We start from the raw sequence: 27174 nt of genomic DNA, 5'->3' as shown, positions 1-27174 counted from the left end.
TAGGTTTGTTGTGCCGAGGCAATGATCATGGTTTGACGTTAGCTTTCTATCAATCAATCAACAATACGGAAAATATCTTTGATTTACTGAATAAAAAAACTTCAAATGCTTCTGATAAATAACATTGGCAAATCGAGGACCACTTCTGCTGTCAGATTTATTGCTGCCAATATTGGGTCTGGCAAATAAAATGGAATATGAATCAATTAAAGTAAATTCTAAGCAACAAGCTATTTTTTCCAATTTTTCCCAAAGGATACATTTATCTCGGCATTTCTTCTTTGATAAAAGTCAGGTTGCAGCGTTCACTGTGTGTTTGTCCGAGAACAGGAACTGAATGTACACCAATAACTTGTGTTATTTTGGAAGAGCATGAAGGTGGATCTGACCCCAGGGCCCGATGGTATTTGTCCCAGGTTATTGAGAGAGACAAGTGAAGAGATTGCTGCGGCCTTGACAAAGACCTTTACATCCTCGATAGTCACTGGAGTGATCCTGGAGTGATTCGCATTTAGCTAATGTTGTCCACCTTTTCAAAAAGGAAGAAAGGATCATCCAGGAAACTATAGAGCAGGTATTACATTGGGAGCTGGGAAGCTTTTGGAGAGAATTCTTAGAGATGGGATTTACGCCCATTTGGGAAAAGCATGGCCTAATTAGGAATAGGAGAGAGTGAGGGCTGGAGATCAGAGCTGAAAAATGTGTTGCTGGAAAAGCGCAGCAGGTCAGGCAGCATCCAAGGAGCAGGAGAATCGATGTTTTGGGCATGAGCCGAAAGAGGGGCTCATGAACGAAACGTCGATTCTCCTGCTCCTTGGATGCTGCCTGACCTGCTGCGCTTTTCCAGCCACACATTTTCGGCCCTAATTAGGAATAGTCCGTATGGCTTTGTGGAGTAGGTCATGTATTATTAACTTGATTGAAGTTTTCGAGGAGGTGGCGGAGGTGATCATTGAGTTAAAAGCAGTGGAAGTTGCATAAATGGATTTTAATAAGACTTTAAAGAAAGTCCCGCTTTGATAGACTCATCTAGAATATTTCAATGTATAGGATCCTCGGTGAGTTGGCTGCTTAGATAGAGAATTGTTGCCCAGAGAAGGCAGAGGGCCGTGCTGGCAGAATATTTTCTGGCTGGAAGGTGGTGTTTATGTATATAAAGCACTTGGAAGAAAAGGTTGATGGGTGCGATTATAAGTTGCAGACAATACAAAGATCGATGGAGTTGTGGACATTGTAAAGAAAACAGTTGGATACAGATCATTTGCAGATATGGGTGGAGAAGTGGCAGATGGAGTTTAATCTGAGTACGTGAAAGTTGCTGCACTTTGTGAGATCAAATGTTAAGGAAGAGTATAGGGTTCATGGCAGGACCCTGCACAACACTGATGTACACAGGGATCTTGGGGTTCAAGTCCATAGCTCTCTGAAAGTGGCCACGCAAGGATAGAGGGTGGTAAAGAAGGCATATGGCCTATGCCTTTTATGGTCGGGGAACTGAGTGCAAGCAGCATCCCACTTTGTAGCTTTATATGACTATGTTTAGGTCACACTTACAATCTTACATTCAGTTCTGGTCTCTACATTAAAGGAAAGATGTCGAGGTTTTGGAGAAGGTTCAGACGTGATTACTGAAGATGTTGGCTGTAATAGAGGGGGTGAGTGATGAAGATACGTGAGGAGTTCTCGGGTCGTCTTCTCTGGAGCGGGGGACATTGAAGCAGATTTTCAAAGATTACCAAGGATCATGATGAAAAGGGTCGATGGCTGAAAATTGGCAGATGGCGTTCAATCTGGATAAATCGGAGGCATAAATAAAATGTTTAGATAAGTATATGAATAGGAAAAATTTGGAGGGCTATGACCCATGAATTTAGTTGGGGATTAGTTTCGGTATGGACTGGTGGACAAAAGTGCCTATTTCCATGCCGCATGAATCGAATTCAATGAGAAAACGCATTTGAGAAGTATGGAAGAGTTGGAAATTACACGAGAGCCTGATAGTACCTAAAATCTTCTAATCTGTAGTTAGTTAAGTCATGGTCTCCGTGAATCAGGAATCTGAACAAACTCAGCAAAGAAGTTTCTGGTCATTTCTCACCCAGAGTCTGCATCAGATGACTTTATTGGAGCCAAGCTTTCACAGCAACGCAGCATCTCAGAACAGGTCCCCATTACTATTAGCCTCTTCTCAACCTTCCTGCTGTACATCTGCTGAACTACATCATGTGATCGCAGTTCGACTTATTTCACGTTGAAACCCGTAATGGCACAAACAGTGCAGCAAGGTTTCCTGTCAGCATCACTGGTTTTGCATTGATTAGTCTGGTAAGAATTTGCTTCCATCTAGACGGATGTTCCTTGGTCTAAATCCAGGAACTCCCTCTTAATATCATCATGGCTGCACCTCCGTCCCAGTCACATAAACAGCTCAAGAAAGTAGCTCATCTCCTCCATCACTTGGGTAATTCCACACGGGCAATGAATCTCAGTGAGTGACGTGCATATCTCAGGAATCGTTTTTTAAAAAGGTTGCTATCACTCTTTGTCAATTAACCAAAACGACACTGTTCCTCTTGCCAGGTTCCCTCAGTGAGTATTAATGTGGTTAGTAGAGAATGAACGTGTCCCCTTTATGTCGTTAATGTAGCAGGTGAAAATGTCATTCTTAAACCAATGCAAAACTGAAATGTCTCCTTCTGTGTGTTTTCAGTGGAAACTGTTCAGCTGTCAATTGTCCGTTTATTTTTGCAAAACTGGAAGGTGATAGAAATTTTCACCAAGCAACATTGAAACAGAAAAACAAAATGAAGCTTGTTTGCCTGCTCGTTTAGCACATGGTCACTCCCCTTAGACAACTGTCTACACCACAGTTAGGTAGCATGCCGAAGAAATGCAATGCAATTCAATTGAATTTGTCTAAACAATCGCCACACCTGATTAGGTGTGTACTCGATGAAAAGAGAATCATACCTTTTCATCACTGAAACGTCTTTTCCAACATTATATGATTGTCTGACAAGGATGTTTTACTGACATCTTCACAACGTCTACTCTATCCAGGTCATTCAGTATTCTGTATGTTTCAATTAGATCCCTCTCATCTTTCGAAACGCCACCGAGTATAAACACAGAGTCCACAAACGTTTCTCACATGTTAAGTCTTTCATACCTGGGACAATTCTGGTGAACCTTCCCTGAACATGCCCCACAGCCAGTACATCCTTCCTAAGACATTGAGTCCAAACTTCCAAGTGTGCAACACTCCAAATGTGGTCTGACCAGATACAGCCTCAGAAGTACACCCCTGCCTTCTATATTGAAGCCCTGTCAAAATAAATGGCATCTTTGCATTTGCCTTCCAAACTACTGACTCAACCTACAGGTTTAAATTGAGAGCATCCTGGACAAGAACTCTGAAGTCACTCTGCACTTCAGACTTCTGAATTTTCCCCCCATTTCGAAAATAGACCGTGCCTCTATTCTTCCTGCGAAAGCTGTTTTTGCTGGCCTCCTTGATCGCAGCCATATAGTCAGTCATGATGTTGCTCTCGCCTAGCTTAACCCCTTGCCCTGGATGGCCCCTAGCATTCCAGAACATTGGGTATCCACCAAATAACGTCCGATTTTCCCACATAATTTCTACTTATCTATCTGTAGCCACCTGCGGGGCTAAACCACACCCCAGCCAGACGTTATCAAGAGGCGGATGTAATATTTGGAGTGTGCATTGACTCAAGATCTGAGAAGAATCGCTTGTTATGTGCAGTCTTGGAAGGCTGACCTCTGACTCAGCTGGTTGTATAGCCACGTAAGACTATCTTGTGGTTTTGTGCCTGATTGAGCAAATGTCAGGTAGGCATCTGTTGTACCATGTAAATCCGCAGCGATCTGGAGTTCTTTGAATAGCACCAAGCCATACTAAGGAAAGGTGTGCTCCCCATGATATCATGCAGAAGACTTTGTTAATGCTCAAGGTCGGAGTCCGGAGAATTTCTTTAAAAATGTCCTACCAAAGTACATGACCTCATACTTTCAAACGTTGTACTCCATCTGTCATTTCTATGCCCAATCTCCTAACCTGTCTAAATCCTTCTGCAGGCTCCCCACCTCCCCAATGCTATTTGTCCCTCGACCTATCTTTGTATCATCTGCGAACTTAGCCAGAGTACCCTCAGTTCCTTCATCTAGTTGGTTAATGTATAAAATGAAACATTGTGTTTCCAACTCTGAGCCTTGTGGAACACCACTTGCCACTGGCTGCCATCCAAAGAAGAACCGTTTTATCCCCACTCTCTGCTTTCCGCCAGACAGTCAAGCTTCAATCCATACTAGCATCTTGCCTCTGACACCATTGGCCCTTATTTCACTCAGTAGCCTTCTGTGCAGCACCTTGTTCAAGGTTTCATTGAAGTCCAGGTAGATAACATTCATTGGCTTCCTCAAAAAATTCGAGACGTTGTTTTCAGAAATGACCTTCCCTTGATGAAACCATACTAGGCTTTACCCTATTTTGCAATACACTTCCGAGTATTAAGAAATCTCATCTTTCACAATGAATTCCAGAATCTTACCCTCGACCGAGGTTCGGCTAATCAGTCTGTAATTTTTGAAAATGTTTTGCCATACTGCCTTTTTAAATAGGGGTGTCACGTGAGCGATTTTCCAGTCCTCAGGGACCACCCTTGATTGTAGCTATTCGTGAAAGATCGCTATTAAAGCCTCTGCTATATCTTCCGCCATCTCCCTTAGAACTCTGGCGTGAGTCCATCCAGCCCAGGTAATTTCTCTATCTTCAGACCATTCAGTTTTTCCAGCGCCTTCTCCTTGGTGATGACCACCATGCTCAGCTCAGCCCCCTCATACTCTTGAATGTTTGGGAGGTCACGCGTGTCTTCCACTTGAAGACTGACACAAAGTAATTATTCTGTTCCTCAGCCATTTTCCAGGGAACCACTGTCCACTTTTGCCTCTTTACTTTAGACAAGTGCTGAGATCAGCTGAAACTTTGTGAACTACTGCTGATGTTTAACTTCCTGCTTCGTTCCCTTCCGCTATTGTTTGTGTCTTATTATGAGATTGAAGAGATTATTGACACCATAGCTATACTCCATTTTTACGTTGGTGAATTTCACGCTAAATTTGCGCTCATTTAAGGGCATCCGTCCTCAATTGAAGTAGAGGATTCTTTAGTCCGGAGCACAGACAGGTATTTCTCCGGTCATGAACGAGAATTCAAGACGGAATGTTGCTCCCTGGTGCCAGATTTAAGGATGTCATTCTGTTAATTTTCCAAGGGTTAGTGTGCTAAATGTCTCTTTCTTTATTTGTATTTAACTACAATGTTTAAATAAATCCTGTCTTCCTTAAGCTCGAGTAGTTTGACCGGTCCCATTGCATCTGGAACAGATTCTTCATATTTGCCTTTAAACTAAGAAAAAATTAGGGTCTGGACCTTTCTTCAAATATTTTGAGGGGATCTGGTCTGGTCCATAAAAATGTACATGCGCGCATCTCGGTCTGCAATGAGATATTTTGATGGGTAATGAATGAATCAGAAAACATAGAAGTGTTTCCCTCTCTCTATTTTTGTCTCTCTCTCTTCTGTGTAAAGTGACACAATACTAAACACTGCTGGCAGATCGATGGCACAGCACAGACGGAGAGTGAAATTCATTAAGGATTCCAACAGAGGGCAGCACCACACAGCACCACCTAAACTGACAGCACAATCAACTCACAAACAGGCTTCGTGTGGAGTTCTTCAGGGGCACCGAGAGACTATTTAATGTAAAAGGTTTTCTTTTTGCTTCTGCCCTGTTTTTCAACAGAGCTTTAAGATTCAGTGAAAATAGCTGAATTGGATGGACAAAACTGCCCACAATCCCTGCAGTATGATGTTTATTTGAATTCCTGGAACATTGTGGACTTAACCGCAGTCGCCCTTGAAATATGCATTCCCTCCAATTGATTCTTGACGTCACGTGAATCGAATTGGCTGAAGGCCAGTATCTGAGTTGCTGGAGACAATTGGATGAGGCCGAGATGGATCATCCATTGGCACTTCTGACAGAAACTGCTGTGAGTGCTTCAGTCTTACCTTTTGCACTGATGTGTTGGATTCTTCCAATACCTGAGAATTGGGATAACAGTGGAACTTTCTCCTTCAGTGAACTGTTTCACTATCCACAACCTTTCACAACGCGGCAGCACGACAGAGCTTAGATCCGATCCGTTGGTTCTGGGATCTCTAAGCTCTATCATTTGTCGCTTATGGTGTTTAGCATGCAAAATGTGCTGATTGGTAGTTTCACCATTTTGACACCTCATTTTTTCACCATTTTGACACCTAATTAGGAATCCTGGTGCCGTCCTTGGAATTCTCTCCTGCACTTTCCATTGAATAAGGGTTCCCTGGTTTGTTGGTAATATTTAACTGGGAGTTATGCCAAGCCATTAAGTTGCAGATTGTGTTGGAGTACTATTCTGCTCATGTTGATGGCTCACCGATCCTCATGGACGCCCAGTATTCGGTTGCTAAATCTGTTTGAAGTCTATCTCATTTAGCATGATATGAATGCCACACAACATGACGGTAGTGAAAGTAGTATATTGTCTCACATGGACTGTAGGGTGGTCACTCTTGCCAATAACACCACAGATACATGCATCTGCAGCTGAACGATTATTAAGGATAAGATCGAGTGTTTTTTCCCCTCTTGTTGGTTCTCACACCACCTGCTGCAGACCCAGTCTGGCAGTATGTCCTTTAGCACACGATCACCTTCTCAGTAGTCCTGTACCTGAGACACTCTCGACTACATTTTGTGCTCTTGCCACCTCACTGCTTCCTCCGGGTGTTGTTCAATATCGAGGACCACTAATTCATTAGCGGAGGAGGACCGAACATGGTAATAAACAGGTGATATTCTTTCCCATGTTTAACCTGAAGACATGACAATTCAAGGATCTGGAGTCAATGTTCAGGGCGAGCATGGCAACTCTCTCTCTCTCTCGACTCTCAATCACAGTACATAATAGACACAGTGATACAGTGTACAGATGGAACTGTATAACGACTTGAACATGGCGACGGGACAGATGCACAACGATACACAGCACAGAATGAGCGGTACAAAAACCTTAATATGGTTGGATTTCAGACACAGTGGAACAGCACACTTGAGAGTCGCGAAACGTTTCTCACCAACCGCTTTTAGGTTTACCTTCGAATTGTACAGTTGTTAAATATAACTTAGCTCAGATCATTTGCATTTCCATGCTTGTTCCTCATTCTTAGTATCAATTCAATTTGATGAACCTATTCCCTGAAGACTTCATTTAATTCACATTTTCGCCACGTTATGCATTTATTCTATTGAAATATACTTTTAGTATATTCAGTCACAATCCCAGTTCCACCCATTTTTGCCAGTATGATTAGCGACGACACAGGGTATTCCTCTCATGCCTTTTGCTAATTTTGCCCTCTGTCTATAAGATTGGTGGGTAGCAATTCCAGAGATTTATTGGATTGTTTCCAATCTCCTCAAATACGCTCTGTCCTTTCAACTGCAAAAGATAGTTAGACTGACAGACAGAAAGATAGATAAATATATCTATAGATATAACAAAAGATGGATAGATAGATAGATAGACAGAGACAGATAGATAGATAGATAGATAGATAGATAGATAGATAGATAGATAGATAGATAGATAGATAGATAGATAGATAGATAGATAGATAGATAGATAGATGAATGCATAGGTAGATAGATATATCGATGGATAGATTGATAGGGAGATAGATTTGAAGAGTGAAAGATAGAAAGTTGAATTGATAGACAGATAGACAGATAGATAGATAGATAGATAGATAGATAGATAGATAGATAGATAGATAGATAGATAGATAGAGATAGAGAGAGAGAAATAAATAGATAGATCATAGATAGATAGGTAGGTAGGTAGATAGATGGATAGATAGATAGACAGACAGACAGAAAGATAACTAGGAAACTAGATAGATAGATAGATAGATAGATAGAAAGACAGACAGATAGATAGATATAGATAGATAGATAGATAGATAGATAGATAGATAGATAGATAGATAGATAGATAGATAGATAGATAGATAGATAGATAGATAGATAGATAAAAAAAGGGAGGATGGGAAAAGAAAGAAAGGAACATTCGGACGGGAGCAGGAAGAAATGGAACGAAGGAGGATGGAACGAATAAATGCACCAAGAGCATGTATATTGTTTTTTTTCATGACCTTAGGACGACCAAATTACGTTGCAGCGAATAATCCTTTCGTGTTTTGGCAGAAAATGTGACAAGGAATGAGACTGCGACTGCAGAGATGAAGACTCAGGAACCTGTTTGGTGTGGTGTTGAATAGGGATATATATTGTCCCAGATCCCAGGAGCAGATTTCTGCCTTTTCATTTTGACGGAATCGTGGGTTATTTTACATTCCATGTGAAAGGATTAAAAGGACAGTGAATGACCATGTAATCTCAGAACTTTGCATCCTTTTATTGGACACCCTATCAGTATTGGGAGCAGGGAGCTGCAACATTAGCATTTGGGATTTATGCCTCCCACATGCAAAGGGTATCTCACAAGACTTTCTGAGACCATGGAAAGATTGTAATGCTGTGAGCCACACTAATAGAAATCAAATAAGTGGAGACATCATTCTGATTTACCACTGTTAAAAACAAGCAGTGAGCCTGGTGAAAGGAATTATCAGCAAGTTCTTCAGCTCCTCTCGGAACTTTTTCTGTGATACCGCATAGATAAAGACGTTATTACAACAGCTGAGAAACGTGAGCATTATGGCTGTCTCTTGAAGGATGTACTGCACATTGTTGGTATTCAGGCTCGTGAAATACCCCTCCCCTGTCACCCTCACATAGAGGAAATGTCCGACATACGTGACCCAAAGGAGGAGGAAGCTGAGAGAGATGGCAAAGAGCAGGACAATGGACCTCCTGCGGTTGGTCATCTCCTGGTCTTCACGATTGTCAGTGCTGAGGAGCCTTCTGCGGGCTCTGTTGGCTTCGAGGATGTGTCTTACTGTCAAGGCGTTGAGCATCAGAATGAGGAGGAATGGCAGAAAAGGAGTGAGGATATGATCCAGCCAATCATACGCCTGCCAGATGGCTGAGGTGTAGAAGGTAGATTTGATGTCACAGAACCAGGGCACTCCATCTAAGATATATAAAGGCTTGTAGGTGAAGTATAAAGGGATATTCTTGATCCAGCTCAGGACACAGATTATTCCTATGATCAGCGATGCAGTTTTCTCAGTGCAGTATCTGGTCTTCAAGTTCTGGCAGCAGATGGCTATGAAACGGTCAATGGTAAAGGCCACTGTCAGCCACACTGAGCTATCCCTTGTAGAATAAACAAGCACTGGGCTGATACTGCACACGGGGGTGGTGGACAGGACACTGTTCCTAAAGTAGATGCGGCTGATCCGGTTGAGAATGACAGCTGTTATGATCACAAGTAAATCATTCACTGCTATCGCCACCAGGTAGTAGGTGATACACCAAGAGAGACCACACCGTCCTCGGATTAAGATTGGAATTGCAAGGAAGTTGGCTGCGAGAGACAAAAAGGAAGTGCTGTTTCTAATTGAATTTCAAACACCAGTTACTACATTAAGCTACATGCAACTGATATCCAAAAGACCTGCCCACTTGCCATTCTCAGACTGAATATTATTCTTTCTGATGACAGATTCAATCTTCATGGCAAGTTAATGAACTTAATCCAGATTTGTTTTCTCTGTTCATTATCTTAACCAACCCAAGTCAGATTATGCATCAACAAGATACTTGTTGTCTCCAAATGGATACCTTTCCAGGAATATATTGATCTTAATAATCACAGTTGTCAAATTTTTGTCTGCTTCCATAGCCTCACTGGTTAGTTCCTACAATTCCTGAACTCATTTTGGATCTCAGAATGCCTTCAATTCTGTCGTACTACTCTCCCTTGACATTAATCCTTTCATCAATATCAGTCATGTCTTGAGCCACGAAGGCCCTAACCTCTGCAATTACGGAGGCACAGTGGCTCAGTGGTTAGCACTGCTGCCTCATGGTGCTACTTGCCCGCGTTCAATTCCAGCCCTCAAGCGACTGCCTGTGTGGATTCTCTCCATGCCTACGGTGCTCTGGTTTCTTCCCACAGTCCAACAATGTGCAGGTTAGGTGGAATTGGCAATGCTAAATTGCCCATAGTGTTTCAGGGTGTGTAGGCTAGGTGCATTGGCTGGAGGAAATGTAGAATAATGGAGTATTGCGAATGGATCTGGGTGGGCCAATTTTCGGAGGGTCATTGTGAGCTCGTTGGGCATTTTTTCGTACTGCATGGATTATATAATTTTTATGATTACATCTCGCAACCACCCCCTCTCTTTCTTTTTAAAGCTGTTCCTTTAGATATAATTCTTTGATGAAATTTTAGGTCAATTCTTTTCTTATCCGGTTTAGTGTCAGATTTGCTTATTAAAGCTCCTGAAACCCAATCCCCATTAACATTGAAGTGGCTGAAGAAAGAAGCACAGATCCAGCTTCTCAAGTGAAATTTTGTTGACCTATCCAGTATTAGCGATATCCAGCTGATGATTGAAATATAATTAGACTAATTATTGAAATTAAAAGCCAATTCCTCAATCTGATAAAATATATGAAAAGGTTAAAAGTCTTGGATCTCTACACATTTAATAAAGTTCATTATTAATTGTTAAACTCTGCCCAGAGAAACTGTTGCACCATATAAGTGCACCTGTACGTTTATATAACCACTGATTAACCGTTACTACCATTTATTTGTCATAACAATCATACTTTAATAATTCATTTTCGAACACTACAATAAGATGAGCGCATGAAATGCAATTTCCATTGCTGTAACACGTTTGAGAACAGAAAAATTGGTATTATGACACTTGTGATAAAGTTTTATTCCACACATTACAGAAAATACTGGATTGGATTTATGAAATTGCCAAGAAATGTAATATTCAATAATGTAAGCAAAACTTTTCATGCAATGCCATCCATTACAAATTATAGATTAGCAATCTGATAAATTGCATTTCCTTTTAGGTGCAGCATGATAATTCAATAATGTCTTTCAATGTTCCATGATACAAGCAAGAATTGCAGTGTGATTTATTATAAAGGTCTAATATTCTATATTTCACCTGCATAAATCTTAGAACCTATTTACAATACTTTACACTCAGACAGCACCAAATATTTGAATAATTCAGTCTGCTCTATGAAGGAAAGTTAAAACATTTCTTTAAATTTACAGCAACATAAGTCCATTATTTGTGATCCATTGCTTACCAGGGACACCCACGATAGCCAGAATGGGGTAGCAGATGGCATAGAAGAGGCCCTTTGTTGGTGCATGCATGATCCGTCTGAAACTAAGAAAACGAAACCAATTACAAAAGTTTTTGAACTTAGCTCTGTGATAAAGCATCCCTCATTTATTGCAAGCGGGATTCTCTGGAGGGTCAATTAGATTGGAAAATACTAACTTACAAACAAATTAACTCACGGTTTAATGCTCGGACTAACCTACACATCGTACCACCTGGAAGTACATTGGAAGCAGATACATGAGAACACTACCACGGGCTCACTCCCCACCATGACCCTCAGAAAATCCTGAAATGGAACCACGTCACCACTGCTTCACTGGCATTAACTAAGAATGATTGAAAACGCTTCGAACCAGCACCATGGATGCCCTCACACCGCATGATCATTAGAATTCGAGGAGGCAAATCACCACTATCTTCACTTGGGCAATTAAAAATGGACAAAGTGAAGAAACAATAAATACAGGGATTGTTTAATTATAACGTTGGCAAAGTGGAATTTCTATTATATATGTGGATTACCTACCACCTCTAAAATCTGCGTCACTCCCTGAAGACTTTGAGTCTTAAGTTAATGGGGCAAATGATGGTTCGAGCTGAGATCTGATCCCAAATCTCTGCCCGCTTTAGATTCATAAAAGTCATTGACGTTTGATGGAGCATGAAGAGAACCTGTGGTCCATTACATTTGTGCCAACCTGCCTCATCCAACTTATCAGCATTTGGTGCTGAGCTCTACAAGTCGCAGCACTTGAGGTGCATATCCATGGAGTTTTTAACTCCTATATCCACTTTGGAAAAAACGTTTCTCTTCATGGCCCGTTCAAACGTTCTGCCAATCTCTTTAAATGTCTGATCCTCCAATCCCCACCCTCACTGTTAAGGTTTACAGGACTTTCACATTCACACCATCTAGGTCCCACTCAGTTTTGTACATCAAATCTCCCCTCAGCCTCCTTCATTCAGAGAGAACAATGTAATCACGTTTTTTTCCACGTACCTACATTTCTCCGGTCTGGTAAAAGGGAATATATGTTTTGTACTCTTTTCAGAGCAATTTAATTCTTTCTCTAATGAGATTGCCAGCGCAGTGTAATCTACTCAAGTTGCGTCTTAAGAACACTGTTTTACCATCCCAAACTTCTGTCCCAATTTGTTGTGTCATTTGAGACTAAAACATCAGGGTGGAAAATGTTAGGGTAAAAATATGCAAGAGGCGGATTTTGTCGCTTTTGCTTCCCTCCTACAGAGCTAATGAGAGTTCGGTCTTTTGTGGAAGAAAAATGAAACATGCCAAATACTTACCAAAGACGTTCTAGAACACAGTCTGACACTGAGACACACATTAGAGCAAACGAGAACCAGCTCCGAGAAAGAATTGAGGCTTTCAGAACTACCTTCAAGGAGTGAAGTGTGAATGTCATGTTCCAGTGAACAGCATGGTTCCCGTCATTGGCTGAATGAGCTGTTTTTGTCCAATGAAATCGTCAAGCCATTGAAGCATTGTTGAGTTGAGCACTTGAAACATCAAAGCGTGCAAGACCACCGGGCAATGCTGCAAATGAGGATTAGAATAAATTTATACTTGATTACGGGCACTGATAGTGGGCCGAAGGGAGTCCTTCTTCCTTGTTGCGAAAATGTGATGACTTGATCATTGTGGAGGAGAAACTTTTTTTCCAATGAAAATAATTGGAGATTTAAAAAATGCTATGTCATTAAGAAAAGATGCAACCCTGGGCCTCCAGAATTCCCTGGTTGTCTCGTTGTTAGGATTCAGTCCTCTCACTGCTGCGGACTGACTCTGCTTCCCGGTCAAGGAATGAGACGTTATTGCTCCTGTATGAACTGTTAAAATAATCTGAAATCCCTCACAGTGACAACGGCGAAAACACTGAGAATCAGTGAGAATCACTGAGAACCTGCTCGAATCACTGAGGTTTTACGTAAGAGATTTAAGCATCCCACAAGGATGGGAGCAAATTTCATATTCGTCTGCTTCTAGATAATAGGTAAAAGCAATGACTGCAGACGCTGGAAACCAGATTCTGGATTAGTGGTGCTGGAAGAGCACAGCAGTTCAGACAGCATCCAAGTAGCTTCGAAATCGACGTTTCGGGCAAAAGCCCTTCATCAGTTTATTCTTGATGAAGGGCTTTTGCCCGAAACGTCGATTTTACTGCTCCTCGGATGCTGCCTGAACTGCCATGCTCCTAGATAATGGCCAGAGTGCGACGTAAACCCCACTCTTTCGTGAAACACACCTGATTCTTGGCGTGCTTGACAGCGTGGATACATCCAAGTCATTCCCCCTTCTTGGACCTCTGAGATCAGAGGGCATAATCTGAGAATAAGGATCGCTGATGGGTCATAAAGTCGTGAACAAAATGTTAGAAAGTTCGAGCAAAGACAGAGGAAATACTGAAGCAACTACTGAAGTGTGCACCTTTGAATTGAATTTTTATCTGAGATTATCTTTGCTGGTTGTTCACGTTGTACATATTAGCATTCCTGCTCTCGTACCTGTTCACAACATATGCAGGGGTTAGGCCTGCACAGAGCCAATGGTGCAATTGATAAGGCTCCAGATTTTGGATTAGAAGGCTGTAGAATAGACCCCGACACTGGTCGAGAGCAATTTGCATCTGTTCAATCAGCAAACGTCTCTGAGGGTATCAGAGACGATGACCCCACCGTCAGAACAGAAGGGTAATGTCTCCTGATTGTCCCTGCTTGTTCGCCCAGTTCACATTCTATTCCCGCTCTTACCAGGGTTCCTGAAGATTCAGAAACCTGAAAATTGGATTTTCTGTCTTGTTCCTTTTACGTTCTCCAACCATAGTGCTTGGACCAGTACGTTTGGGAAGTTGAAAGTTGCACATGAGCAGTTTTAGGATTATTTCACCTTGTGCTTCTCTGGTAACACTGGGAAATTGACTCTGATGTTCTTGAGGACATTTACGAATCCGAAAAGATTGCCATTCCTGCACAACAGGAATTCAAACCTCGTCCTGGCCTCAGGATTTAAGTATATGATTTGCATGAGAATGTAGAAGGCATGGTTAGTAAGTATATGGATGAAAACAGAATTGAGGTGTAAATCAAACACCATCAGATTATAGTGCAACAGGTTTGTTTGGAAGTTCAAGCGTTCGAAGCGCTGCTCCTTTGTCAGGTAGCTACTGGACTAAGCTACCTTGTGTGATTTTAAACATTGTCTACCCAGGCCAACATCGGCACCACTGGTACAGTGAAAAAATGTTTTCTAAGATTACAAAGGATCTTGATGAAATGGGTCAATGGGCTGACAATTCGAAGATGGATTCAATCTGGATAAAGCGAGACATAAGTAAATTGTTTGGATAAGTATATGAATAAGAAAATATTGGAGGGCTACGGCCCATAAACAGACAGATGGACTAGTTTAGTTTGGGATTATGTTCGGCATGGCCTGGCTGGACAAAAGTGTCTATTTCCATGCTGTATGGCTCTATGACAAAGAGAAAGCTCAGTTTAGAAGTATAGAAAAGTTGAAAATTGCACTAGAGCTTAATAGGACTGGAACCTAAAATCTTCTCATCTGGAGTCAATCAAATCATGGTCTCCATGAATCAAAATTCTGAACAAATTCAGAGACGTTTTCGGTCTTTTCTCAGTCAGCGTCTCAAATCAGGTGACTTGGTTGAAGCCAAGCTTTTACAGCGGCGCAGCATCTCATAACAGGTCCCCATTACTATCAGCCTGTTCTCAACTTTCCTGCAGTACACCTGCTGAACAACGTCATGTTATCCCAATACCCCTTTCTCCACATTGAAACCCGTGATGACATAAGCCATATGGCAAAGCTTCCTGTCAGCATAACTGGTTATACATTGATTATTTCACTAAGAATTTGCTTCCATTGATGTCGCTTGGTCTAAATCCTGGAATACCCTCCTAACGTCATCATGGCTGCAACTACGTCATAATGACATCAAGTGCTCAAGAAAATAGCTCATCTCCTCCATCGCTGGTGTAATTACACGTGGGCAATAAATCTCAGTGAGGGACGCGAGTATCACAGGAATCATTTTTTTTGTAAGTTGTGTTTTCTGATTAGAAGTCTGCAAAACAAGTTGAATGGCAGAGTGAGGGCGTGAAAACAGAAGTGAAATGCATTGGTGACCGGGAGGCATTATGCAGGAAGTGAGCTGGTGTTGCAAGTGACGGTGCTAATGGGTCAAACTTTACTGTCCACAATTTACACTGACTCCCACATTATTTTTTGTCAATTAACTGCAACCATGAGCATCCTTGTATAACGTTTAATACGTATGTATAAACACGGCTAGTAGAGAATGAACGTGTTCCCTTTATCGAGTTAATTTAGCAGGTAAAATGTTAGTTTTAAACCAATGCAAAACGGGAATGTCTCCTTCTCTGTGTTTTCCGTGGAAACTGTTCAGCTGTCAATTTTCCGTTTTCTTTTTTGCAAAACTGGAAGGTGATTGAACATTTGAGCAACACTGAAACAAAAAAAACCATCGAAGCTTGTTTACCAGCTCATTTAGCACATAGTCATCTCCCTTAAAGGACTTTCGACAGCACCATTAAGTAACCTGCCGAAGAAATGTAATGTAGTTGAATTGAGCTCGAACATATAAAACAAAGAACATTACAGTGCAGGACAGACCCTTCGGATCGATGTTGCGCCGACCTGTGAAACCAATCTGAGGCATGGAAAGTACACTACTTCATTCTCATCCATGTGCCTATACACTGAGTAATTAAATGCTCGTAAAATTGGCGAGTCTCTGACTATTGCAGTTAGTGCATTCCACGCTCCTACTGCTCTGAGTAAAGAAACTACGTCTGACATCTGTCCTATACCTATCACCCCTCAATTTGAAGCTATGTCCCCTCGTGCTAGCCATCACCATCCGAGGAAATAAGCTTTCACTGTCGACCCTATCTAACCCTCTGATTATCTTATATGGCTCTATTAAGTCACCTCTCACCTTTCTTCTCTCTAACGAAAACAGCCTCAAGTCCCTCAACCTTTCCTCATAAGACCGCCCCTCCATACCAGGCAACGGCCTAGTAAATTTCCTCTGAACCCTTTCCAAAGCTTCAACATCCTTCCTATAATGCGGCGACCAGAACTGCATGTAATACTCCAAGTACTGCTGCACCAGAGTTCTGTACAGCTGCAGCATGATCTCATGGTTCCGAAACTCGATCCCTCTACTAATAAAGACTAACACACTGTATGCCTTCGTAACAGCGCTACCAACCTGGGTGGAAACATTGAGGGATATATGTACGTGGACACCAACATCTCTCTGCTCATCTACACTACTAAGAATCTTACCATGCGCCCAGTACTCTGCATTCATGTTACTCTTTCTAAAGTGAATGACCTCACGCTTTTCTGCATTAAACTCCATTTGCCACCTGTCAGCCCAGCTCTGCAATTTACCTATGTCCCTCTGTAACCCAAAACATCCTTCAGCACTATTCACAACTGTACCAACCTTAAAGTCATCTGCAAATTTGGTAGATTAGAGTGGTGCTGGAAGGACTGATGAAGGACTTTTGCCCAAAACATCGATTTTCCTGCTCCTCGGATGCTGCCTGACCTGCTGTGTTTTTCCAGCACCACTCTAATCTAGACTCTGGTTTCCAGCATCTGCAATCCTCACTTTTGCCTTGCAAATTTGGAACCCATCCTTCTACGCCCTCATCCAGGTCGTTTATAAAAATGACAAACAGCAGTGGACACCACTTATAACCGAACTCCAGGATGAACATTTCCCATCAACCATCACTCTCTGTCTTCTTTCAGCTAGCCAATTTCTAATCCAAACCGCTAAATCACCCTCAATCCCGTGCCTCTGTATTTTGTGCAGTAGCCTACCGTGGGGAAAATAATCAAACACCTATGTGCACCACATCAACTGCTTTACCCTCATCCACCTGTTTTTCCATCTTCTCAAATAACGCAATAAGGTTTGTGAGGCACGATCTACCCTTCACAAAAGCATGTTGACTATCCCTACTTAACCTATTCCTTTTGAGAGGATTATAAATTCTCTGTCTTATAACCTTTTACAATACTTTAACCACAAACGAAGTACGGCTCACTGATCTCACAATCCAGGGTTGTCTCTACTCCCCTTTTTAAACAAGGGGACATTTGCTATCCTCCAGTCTTCTGGTACTATTCCTGTAGACAATGACGACATAAAGGTCAGAGCCAAAGGCTCGGCAATCTCCTCCCTGGCTTCCCAGAGAATCCTAGGATAAATTTCATCTGGCCTAGGGGACATACCTATTTTCACACTTGCCAGAGTTCTTAACACCTTCTCTTTGTGAACCTCATTCCCATCTAGTCTATTTAGTACCATTGGTCTATTTAGAGTCCATGTAGTCCATCTAGTATCATTCAGAGTTGGTCTGAACAATTGTTGCACCTGATTAACTATGTACTCGATGAAAAGGGAATCATTCTGTCTTTGTACTGAAAAGACCAGAGATCTTTTCCAGCGTATCATGTCTGATACTGACAATTCACAAACTGAAGTGATGATATGACTTGTTGAAATTTAAGACCAGAAGATCATAATACATGCAAGCAGAAATTAGGCCATCCAGCACATCGAATCTGTTCCACCATTCAATATGGCTGATAGGGTTTTCACGCCCAATCTCCTGCTTTGTCCCTGTCACTCTTGAGGCCCGTTGTTACTCAAGCATCAGGTAGTTGTCTCTCCTACCAATGGAAGCACTTCCCAACATTTACTCTGTCCAGGCCATTCAGTATTCTGTCTGTTTCAATTAGATCATCTTCCTAAACTGCATCGAGTATAAACACAGAGTTCACCAACATTTCTCATACGATAAGTTTTTCCTTCCTTGTACGATTCTTGTGAACTTTCTCTGAGCACGTACCAGGGTCAGTACATGCTTTTTGAGATATGGAGACCGAAGCTGCACGGAATACTCCAAATGTGGTCGGACCAGAGCCTTATAGAAACTCAGAAGTACACCCCTGCCTTTATATTGAAGTCTTCTCAAAATAAGTGACCCAATTGCATTTGCCTTCCTAACTCCTGGCTCAACCTGCAAGTTTAGCTTGAGAGAATCCTGCAGGAGAACTCTGAAGTCTTGTTGCACTTCAGACTTCTGAATTATCGACACATTTTGAAAATAGGTCATGCCTCTATTCTTCCTGTGCAAGCTGTTTTTTGCTGGCCTGCCTGTTTGCAGCCATTTAGTCAGACATGATATTGCTCTTGCCTAGCTTCATCCCTTGCCCTGGGTGGCCTCTAGCAAACTAGAATATTCTGTATCAACTGCATAACTTCTGCTTTTCCCACATAACTTCGACTTGCTTATCTGCAGCCACCTGTGAGGCAAAACCATAACCCAGCCAGACGTTATCATCGGGTGGATGTCGAATCTGGAGTGTGCATTGACTCATGATCTGAGAACAATAGTTTGTTATGGACAGTCTTAGAAGGCCGACCTTGGACCCTGCCTGTTGTATAGCCAAGTAGGGCCTCTAGTGACTATTTTGTGGTTTTGCATTTGATTGAGGAATTACCAGCTCAGTGTCTGTTGTACTAAATAAATCCACAGCAATCTGGAGCATTTTGGAGTAGCAGTGGATCAATACAAGGGATGGTGTGCTCCCCATGATGTTATGCAATAGAGTTTGTCAATGCTCAAGGTCTGAGTCCGGAGAATTTCTTCAACACTTCCTACCAAGGTGCATGACCTCACACTTTTAAACATTGTACTCCATCTGCCATTTCTTTGTCCAATCTCCAAGCCTGTCTAAATCTTTCTGCAGACTCCTCTTCTCCTCAATGCTACCTGTTCCTCTACCTATCTTTGTATCGTCCGCAAACTTAGCCAGAATGCTCTCAGTTCCTTTATCTAGTTTGTTAATGTATAGAGTGGAAAATGGTGGTCCCAACACTGAGCCTTGTGGAATATCGCTTGCCACTGGGTGCCATCCTGACAAGGGCCGTTTTATCCCCACTCTCTGCTTTCCGCCGAACAGCCAAGCTTCTATCCATACTAGCATCTTGCCTTTGACACCATGGGCCCTTATCTCACTCAGTAGTCTTCTGTGCTGCACTTTCCTAAAGGCCTTCTTGACGTCCACGTAGATAACATCCTTTGGCTTTCTCAAAGGATTTTGAAGTTTTGTCAGACATGACCTCCCCTTGATGAAACCATGCTGAGCTTTACCCGATTTTACCAAGTATTCAGAGATCGCATCTTTTGCAATGGATTCCAGAATCTCACCCACGACTGAGTTTAGGCGAATCAGTCTGTAATTTGCCATACTCCCTTTTTAAACAGGGGTGTCACGTTAGCGATTTTCCAGTCCTTTGGGACGCTTCCTGATTCTATCTATTCCTGAAAGATCACGACGAAAGCCTCCCCTATATCTCCCGCCGTCTCCCTTAGAATTCTGATGGAGTCCACCCAGCCCAGGTGATTTCACCATCTGCAGGCCATTCGGTTTTTCCAGCGCCTTCTCCTTGGCGATGACCACTACACTCAGCATTGCCCGCTCTTGAACTTTTGGTGTATTGGAACTATTCTTGATCTGAAGTTTTTCCATGGGATTTCCCTGTGTCTTCAAGATAAGAAGGCAGAAAATATTCATTGAGGATTACTTTTGGTACGTCTAAGAAAAGAGGAGGAGGCAGAGACAGGGAGACACGGAGTTTGGAAGAGAGGCCCATTCCAAGTAGCTGTCGAGGGATCTGGGCAGGGATCTTCTTAGTAATTGACGGAACTTGGGAGAGTGTCCTGCTTCACGCCTTCCTTAGCAGTGTCTTAGTAGCAGTGGAATAACGATTGGGACAAGCGTTGATAGATCAGCTATTTTGTAAGCCTGAATCCAGGAGTCGGAGGGATTGGAATATTTTCACTCAGAGCCGGAAAGGGCTGAACATTTGCCCAAAATGGCCGCCTGCTGGAGGATCTAAGGAGGACACTGTTTCGGTTCGTTGGAGCTAAAATTCAAATTCCATCATTTTTCTTTTGCATACTTAACATTTGAAACATTTAAGGGAAGGGTAGACAGTTTTTTTTCTTTCAAAGTTGTATTCCGAGCTGCTTCATTATCGGCCTTATTATACAAAATATAGGCTACAAAGTTTCCCAGCACAGAGTGTCAGCAGCACCAATGTGCACAAACGATGATTTGCGCGGTGTGGGTCTTTTTAGGTAAGTATATATTCGCTAATTTTTAAGATTCATTGATGGCAGTCAGTGGAGTGGTGTGCTCCTTTTGTCGAATGTGACAAATAAGGGAACATTTGACTGTCCCTGGAAACTATGCCTGTAAAGAAATATGTTTGGATGCGTCTCATATCAGACGGCTTGGATGGGCTGGAGATGCAGTTGTAGTCACTGTGGAGTTACAGAAGGCTCGGAGTGTGATGGTTAGTAACTTTAAAGAGAGATGGTCATTCCACAGGTAGCGTCAGGTAGATGGGTGACTTTCAGGAGAGGTAGGAAGGTAGTGCAGGATACTCATATGACTATCCCTTTCTCAAGCTAGTACTCAATTTCAGATAAGACAAATATGCATGGTGTTGCGCGGAAAGTACTAGCATGGATAAATGACTGATTAACTCATATAATGCAGAGGTTTGGTTAACTGGATATTTCTCTGGTTGGAGATCAGTGTTGCACGGTGTACCACAGGGGTCATGTTGGCCCTGCAACTTCCATAATTTAAATACATGATTTGGAAGGGAGGTGTGATGTATCCAAGTATGGTGACGACACTAAATTGAGTGGAAAGGCAAACTGTGCAGAGGATGTGGAGTATCTGCTGAGATATTTAGATCGCTTTAGTAAGTGGGCAAAGGTCTGGCAGATGGAGTACAATTTTGATAAACATGAGGTTATCCACATTCGAAGTAAGAAAATTGATCAGAGTATTATTTAAATGATGAACGATTGCAGCATGTTGATGTGCAGAGGGACTAAGGAGTGTTCGCGCATGAATCACTGAAAGTCGGTTTGCAGGTACAACATGGAGCCAGTAAGGCAAACGGAATATTGGCTTTCATTACCAGAGGCATGACTTTAAGAGCAATGGGGTTCTGCTGCGATTGTACAAAGTATTAGTGAAGCTACACCAGCAGTATTGTGCGCATTTCTACTCACCTTACTTGAGGAAGGACATATTGGCTTTGGAGGTGGTTTCATTCTGAACGGGTTACCCTATGAGGAGATTTTGAGCCACATGAGACTATACTCACTTGAATTTAGAATGAGTGGGGATCTTTTAGAAACATATAAAATTATGAAAGGGTAGATAGAGGTGGTGAAGTTGTTTCTGCTGGTGGGGGAGACTAGGACTAATGAACATGGTCTGAAGATTAGGGGTGGTAGATTTAGGACAGAGAAAAGGAAGAACTACTTTTCCCAGAAGTAGTGAATCTATGGAGTTCTCTGCCCAAGACACCAGTAGAATATTAAATATATTCAAGACACAGTTGGATGGCTTTTTGTATGGTAGGGGAACTCCTACCATATGGTTATGGGGATAATGCTGGGAAGAAGAGTTTAATGATGTTTAGATCAGCCCTAATCTTGGTGAATAGTGGAAGAGGTTCGATGGGCCCAACGGCCTACTCCTGCTTCTATTAGTATGATAGTGTAAGTGGAGTTGGGGCAGCTCAGCCTCTCAGAGGCCAATAGCAGTCTCATCCAGGTTTTGAGCACCGTGAATGAATCATCTGTTAAGAGGAGTTTGTCAAAGTAAATGGTGCTTTTGACATAAGGGATTCTGCAGGCAGGAGCACATAGAACATAGAACATAGAACATTACAGCGCAGTACAGGCCCTTCGGCCCTCAATGTTGCGCCGATCAAAGCCCACCTAACCTACACTAACCCACTATCCTCCATATACCTATCCAATGCCCGCTTAAATACCCATAAAGAGGGAGAGTCCACTACTGCTACTGGCAGGGCATTCCATGAACTTACGACTCGCTGAGTGAAGAACCTACCCCTAACATCAGTCCTATATCTACCCCCCCTTAATTTAAAGCTATGCCCCCTTGTAATAGCTGACTCCATACGTGGAAAAAGGTTCTCACTGTCAACCCTATCTAACCCCCTAATCATCTTGTACACCTCTATCAAGTCACCCCTAAACCTTCTTTTCTCCAATGAAAACAACCCCAAGTGCCTCAGCCTTTCCTCATAGGATCTTCCTACCATACCAGGCAACATCCTGGTAAATTTCCTCTGCACCCGTTCCAGTGCCTCCACATCCTTCCTATAGTATGGCGACCAAAACTGCACACAATATTCCAGATGCGGCCGCAGACAGGCGTTTCTGCAGTCATGAACGAGACTTCAAGATGCGATGTTGCTCCGTCATGCCAGGATTAAGGTTGTCTCGAAGGCTCTTGCAGTAAAATGTCAAGGGGAGAGTGAGCACCGGAGGCCGTTGAATTCATTGGTGCCAAAGACATAGGTAGAGGAAGGGATGAGATTCTGCAGCTTGATTATAGGAAGTTGCATGAGAGGTTAAAAGGCAGGCCCTCAAAGGCAATAATCTCTGGATTGCTTCCGGTGCCACCTACTATTAACAGAATGAACAGGAAGATAGGACAGAGATGGTGCAGGAAGCAAGGATTCCCACTTTTTAATCATTTATATCTCTTTTCGGGTCGCAAAAACCTCTTCATAAACATTGGGTTTCACCTGAATGACAGGGGTTCAATACCCGGTGAGGAGATTTGCTAGAGCTACTCGGAGGGTGTTAAATGAGGGTGAAAGGGAAGGGTATAGAGAAGAAGCTGAATATTGTTCGGTAGTTAAAGAAAGCATGTTATGCGCACAGAGCAGCTAAGTGCATGGCAGATAATGAGGTGAGTCTGAAGATGTAAACTGCATTTATTTCAATATAAGAAGCCTGACAGGTAAGTCAGAGGAACTCTGGACATGTGTAAAAACAGGATTGGAATACATTAGATATTCCAGAAACATGGCTGGGGTGGTGGGTGGATGTCTGTTGTTGCTGGTTCGATGTTTCAGTGCTCAGATGCTACAGGAAGGTAAGAGAGGAAAAAGAATGGTGTTTTTGATTAAGGAAAAATACTGCTGCTGCACTTAGAGAAGATATTTCTGGGCATCTTGTAGTGGAGCTATATAGTAGAACTGAGAAAAATGAAGGGTATGGTCACCTTGGTAAGATTGTACTACAGCCTCATCTCCCTTCCCTCTGCACCACCCCCACCCCCAAGCCAGTGAGAAATCGAGAAATAAATATATAGGGAGATGTCAGATACATGTTAGAATTTTAGGGTTGTAATAATGAGGTATTTTAACTTTCCAACTAAAAATTGGGACTGCCACAGTATTAAGGCTTGAAAGAAACTTGATAACCGTGTTTCAGGAAATTTTCTTTATTAGTATATAGTTGTACCTAACAGAGAAGTAGCAAAACCTGACCCTCTGTGATGAAATAAGGCAGGGAAACCGACTGAAGTGTTAATAGCAGAGCACGTTGGGACGAGTGATTGTAACATAATTAATTCAAAATCAGTATTTACTGTGAAAGGGATATCGAAACGAGACAACTTCGGGAAAGAAATAATTATGTTTTGAAAACGGTCCAATTTACTGAATCGGAGGTGCGAGAGATTTTAAAAAGGATAAAGATAGATACATCTCCGGAACCGACCAAGTGTATGCAAGGAACTTGCGGGAATCTCGGGAAGAAAGTGAGGGAATACGACAGAAATATTTAAATCATCCATAGCGATATGTGAGGTGCTGGATGACTGGAGTATGTCTAATAATCTACCTTTACTTAGAAAGTTTGCACGTAGAAGTCTGGGAACTATAGACCTGCGAGTCTGACATTACCGGCGGAGATTCTGAGGGACAGAATTGACATGCTTTCGGCGAGACAGGAAGTGATTAGGGACCGCCATCAAACCTTTGTGCGTGGGAACTCGTGTTTTTAAAATTTGTGACGAAAAAAAATAGACGAGGGCAGTGCGATAGACGTTGTCAATATGGACTTTAGCAAGGCCTTTGACAAGGTTCCACAGGGTATATGGGTCAGCAAAGTTACACCATACGGGATTTGGGGAGAGCTTGCCAATTTGACATCAAAATTGACTTGACGGTAGGAGACAGAGGGTGGTGCTGGAGGGTTGTTTTTCAGACTAAAAGCCTGTGGCCAGTGTTGTTTTTGGGGATTGGTGTTGGGATCACTGTTGTTGGTCATTTATTTCAATGATTTGGATGATAATTTACGAAGCACAGCACGGCTCACACCAAAATTGGTGGCATAACCGAGAGTGAAGTATACAAACGGGTATTGAAATGGCAGCTAGAGCTTAACTTGGATAAAAATACGAGGTGTTGCATTTTGCTAAGACATGCAAGGGCTGGGCGTACACAGACAATGGCCGGGCCCTGGGAATTGTTGTCATACAGAGAGACCCATCGATTCAGGTACATAAGTTCCTTGAAAGATGCATCACAGTTGGACAATGTGGTTCAAAAGGCTTTAGGTACTCTTGCCTTTATTGCTCACACCTGTGAGTGTATGGAGTTGAGACATGTTTCGAATGTACGGGATGTTGGTTAGGTCACTTTTGGAGTTCTGTGTCGAGTTTTGGTCTGCTATCTTACAGTCTTGCTACAGGGAGGACATTATTGAATTGGAAAAGGTGCAGAAAAGATTTAAAGAATGTTGCAAGACTTGAGTTTTCAGGGGAAACTGAAAGGCTAGACTTCTACACTGGACGTTGAGATTTATAAATTCATGAGTGGGAATATAAGGTTTAACAGCAAAGGTGTTTTCCATAGGGTAGGGAAGTCCAAAACTAGAGGGCATAAGTTTAAGGTGAGAGTGGAAAGATTTAAATGGGACTTGAAGGACACGCTTTTCACATAGATGTTCCTATGTGTAATGAACTATCAGGTGAAGTCATGGATGCAGTCATTGTGACGTCATTTTAAAAACATTTCGAAAGGTACATGGACAGGAAAGATTGAAAGTGATGTGGATGAAAAACAAGCAAATGGACGTGATCTTGTTTGGGAAACCTAGTCAGCATGGATGAGTTGGAATGAAAGTCTCTTTTCGTGCAGTATGACACTATGACTATAGGATCATCACCTCACAAGTGCAGGAGAGACGGTTAGACAGTTCATTACACTTGAATCGTTTACGCAATGTCAGAATGACTATGCAGGATGCAATAAAACAGCCTGATTGTCAGCCATATTGGACTTTGCAGCATTACCTCTAAAGGTGCTTTGCAACCTGTTACAAAACTTTTCTCTTCTAGCTCATTTTCTCCCTGGATCCGGTCCTGATTTGAAGCTCTGATATAAAAGTTCCAATCTTACTGCAATTGTATTTGGAGTTTATTTAAAGTTCAAGCAAGGGAAAATAGAATTGCTTTGTGTAGACATTTGGCTCTGGAGCAACGCACCGCCCTTCCAAAGGGGAATTGGACCTAGGTCATAACATTGAGAGTGCCAAATTTTAAGCGCTAGATCATCAGTAAAGATGATTGAAAAGGACAACTCGTCCTATCAACCCACTGAGACCATCTAGTATTTTGCGCATTTCCTATAGTTTTGGCAGAGACAGGTTTATCCTGTGAAGTGATCATAGAGAGCCAGGAGAAAAAGGTTGAAACCAGGACCTTGTAGGTGGCAATCTCCAGATTACTTCCAGTGCCACGTGCTCCTGAGGGTAAAGACATAGCAGATCGATGCGTGAGTAAAGAACTAATGCAAAAAGCAGGGATTCAGATTTTTAGATCATTGGGATCTTTTCTGGGGTAGAGGTGACCTGTTTAAGAGGGATGGGTTACATCTGAACTGGAGGTAGACCAATAACCTTTTTTAGATTAGATTACTTACAGTGTGAAAACAGGCCCTTCGGCTCAACATGTCCACACCGACCCTCCGAAGAGCAACCCACCCAGACCCATTCCCCGTGTCTCTGGCGCTGTGAGGCAGCAATTCTAACTACTGTGCCACCATGCCGCCCATACTTGGCGGGCCAGGTTTGCTAATGTGATAAGGGAGCGTTTAAACTAGAGGGGCGGCGATGGGATCCTCAACAGCAGAGACCAGAGCGCGAGGCTGGAAGGGATACAGTAATCAGAAATAATAAAGCGAAGGGACAGGTCAGGGTGGAGCACGACTGGTACCAAGGAATGCTGGTTGGGGCAAATTGTACCTATTTTAATTCCAAGGGACTACAGGTAAGGCCGATGGACTCAGGGCATGAATAAATACGTGGGACTGAGACATTATAGCGATTACAGGAACATGGTTCAGGGAGGGACAGGACTGGCAGTTTGATGTGCCGGGATGCAAGTGCTTTAGAGTTGAAAGTGTGTTGCTGGAAAAGCACAGCAGGTCAGGCACATCGGAGAAGCAGGAAAAATGACATTTTGGGCTGGAGCCTTTCATCAGGAAGTGCTTTAGGATGAACAGAAGTGTTGGAAAGAGGGAAGGGGAAGTTGCATTTTTGGTTAAGGTGGGTATCACAGCAGTAATCAGAGATTAAGTAACTGAATAATCATCTATTGCGGCTTTGTGGGTGGAGCTAAGAAATAAGAAGGAGATAATGACGTTATTGGGGTCGTACCATAGGCCTCCAAATAGTAAACAAGAATTAGAGGAACAAATATGCAGGAAGACTGGGGAAACTTACAGGAGCAATAAGGTTGTCATTGTAGTGGTTTT

The 27174-nt window shown here is 42.4% G+C and overlaps 1 protein-coding gene across 1 annotated transcript; it reads right to left on the bottom strand.

Moving 5' to 3' along the window:
- Positions 1-8722: 8722 nt before the first annotated feature.
- Positions 8723-14259, bottom strand: LOC140456886 (probable G-protein coupled receptor 139). The gene is made up of 3 exons (XM_072550794.1): positions 14189-14259; positions 11379-11461; positions 8723-9618 (listed from the first exon to the last, which is right to left on the bottom strand). Exons 1-3 carry the CDS (start codon positions 14257-14259, stop codon positions 8723-8725), a joined length of 1050 nt encoding a protein of 349 aa, XP_072406895.1.
- Positions 14260-27174: the final 12915 nt, after the last annotated feature.

The sequence above is a fragment of the Chiloscyllium punctatum genome, chromosome 31 (assembly GCF_047496795.1).
Source record: "Chiloscyllium punctatum isolate Juve2018m chromosome 31, sChiPun1.3, whole genome shotgun sequence".
Taxonomy (NCBI): Eukaryota; Metazoa; Chordata; class Chondrichthyes; order Orectolobiformes; family Hemiscylliidae; genus Chiloscyllium; species Chiloscyllium punctatum.
Note: the sequence above shows the minus strand (reverse complement) of the source record. Positions and strands in the feature narration are given on the sequence as shown.

Coding starts and splice junctions, on each gene's coding strand:
- LOC140456886 (XM_072550794.1), bottom strand. CDS start 14,259: ATGGTTGGAGAACGTAAAAGGAACAAGACAGAAAATCCAATTTTCAGG. Junction 11,462..14,188: donor CTGAATCTTCAGGAACCCTG/GTAAGAGCGGGA, acceptor TCGTTTTCTTAG/TTTCAGACGGATCATGCATG. Junction 9,619..11,378: donor GGCTATCGTGGGTGTCCCTG/GTAAGCAATGGA, acceptor TGTCTCTCGCAG/CCAACTTCCTTGCAATTCCA.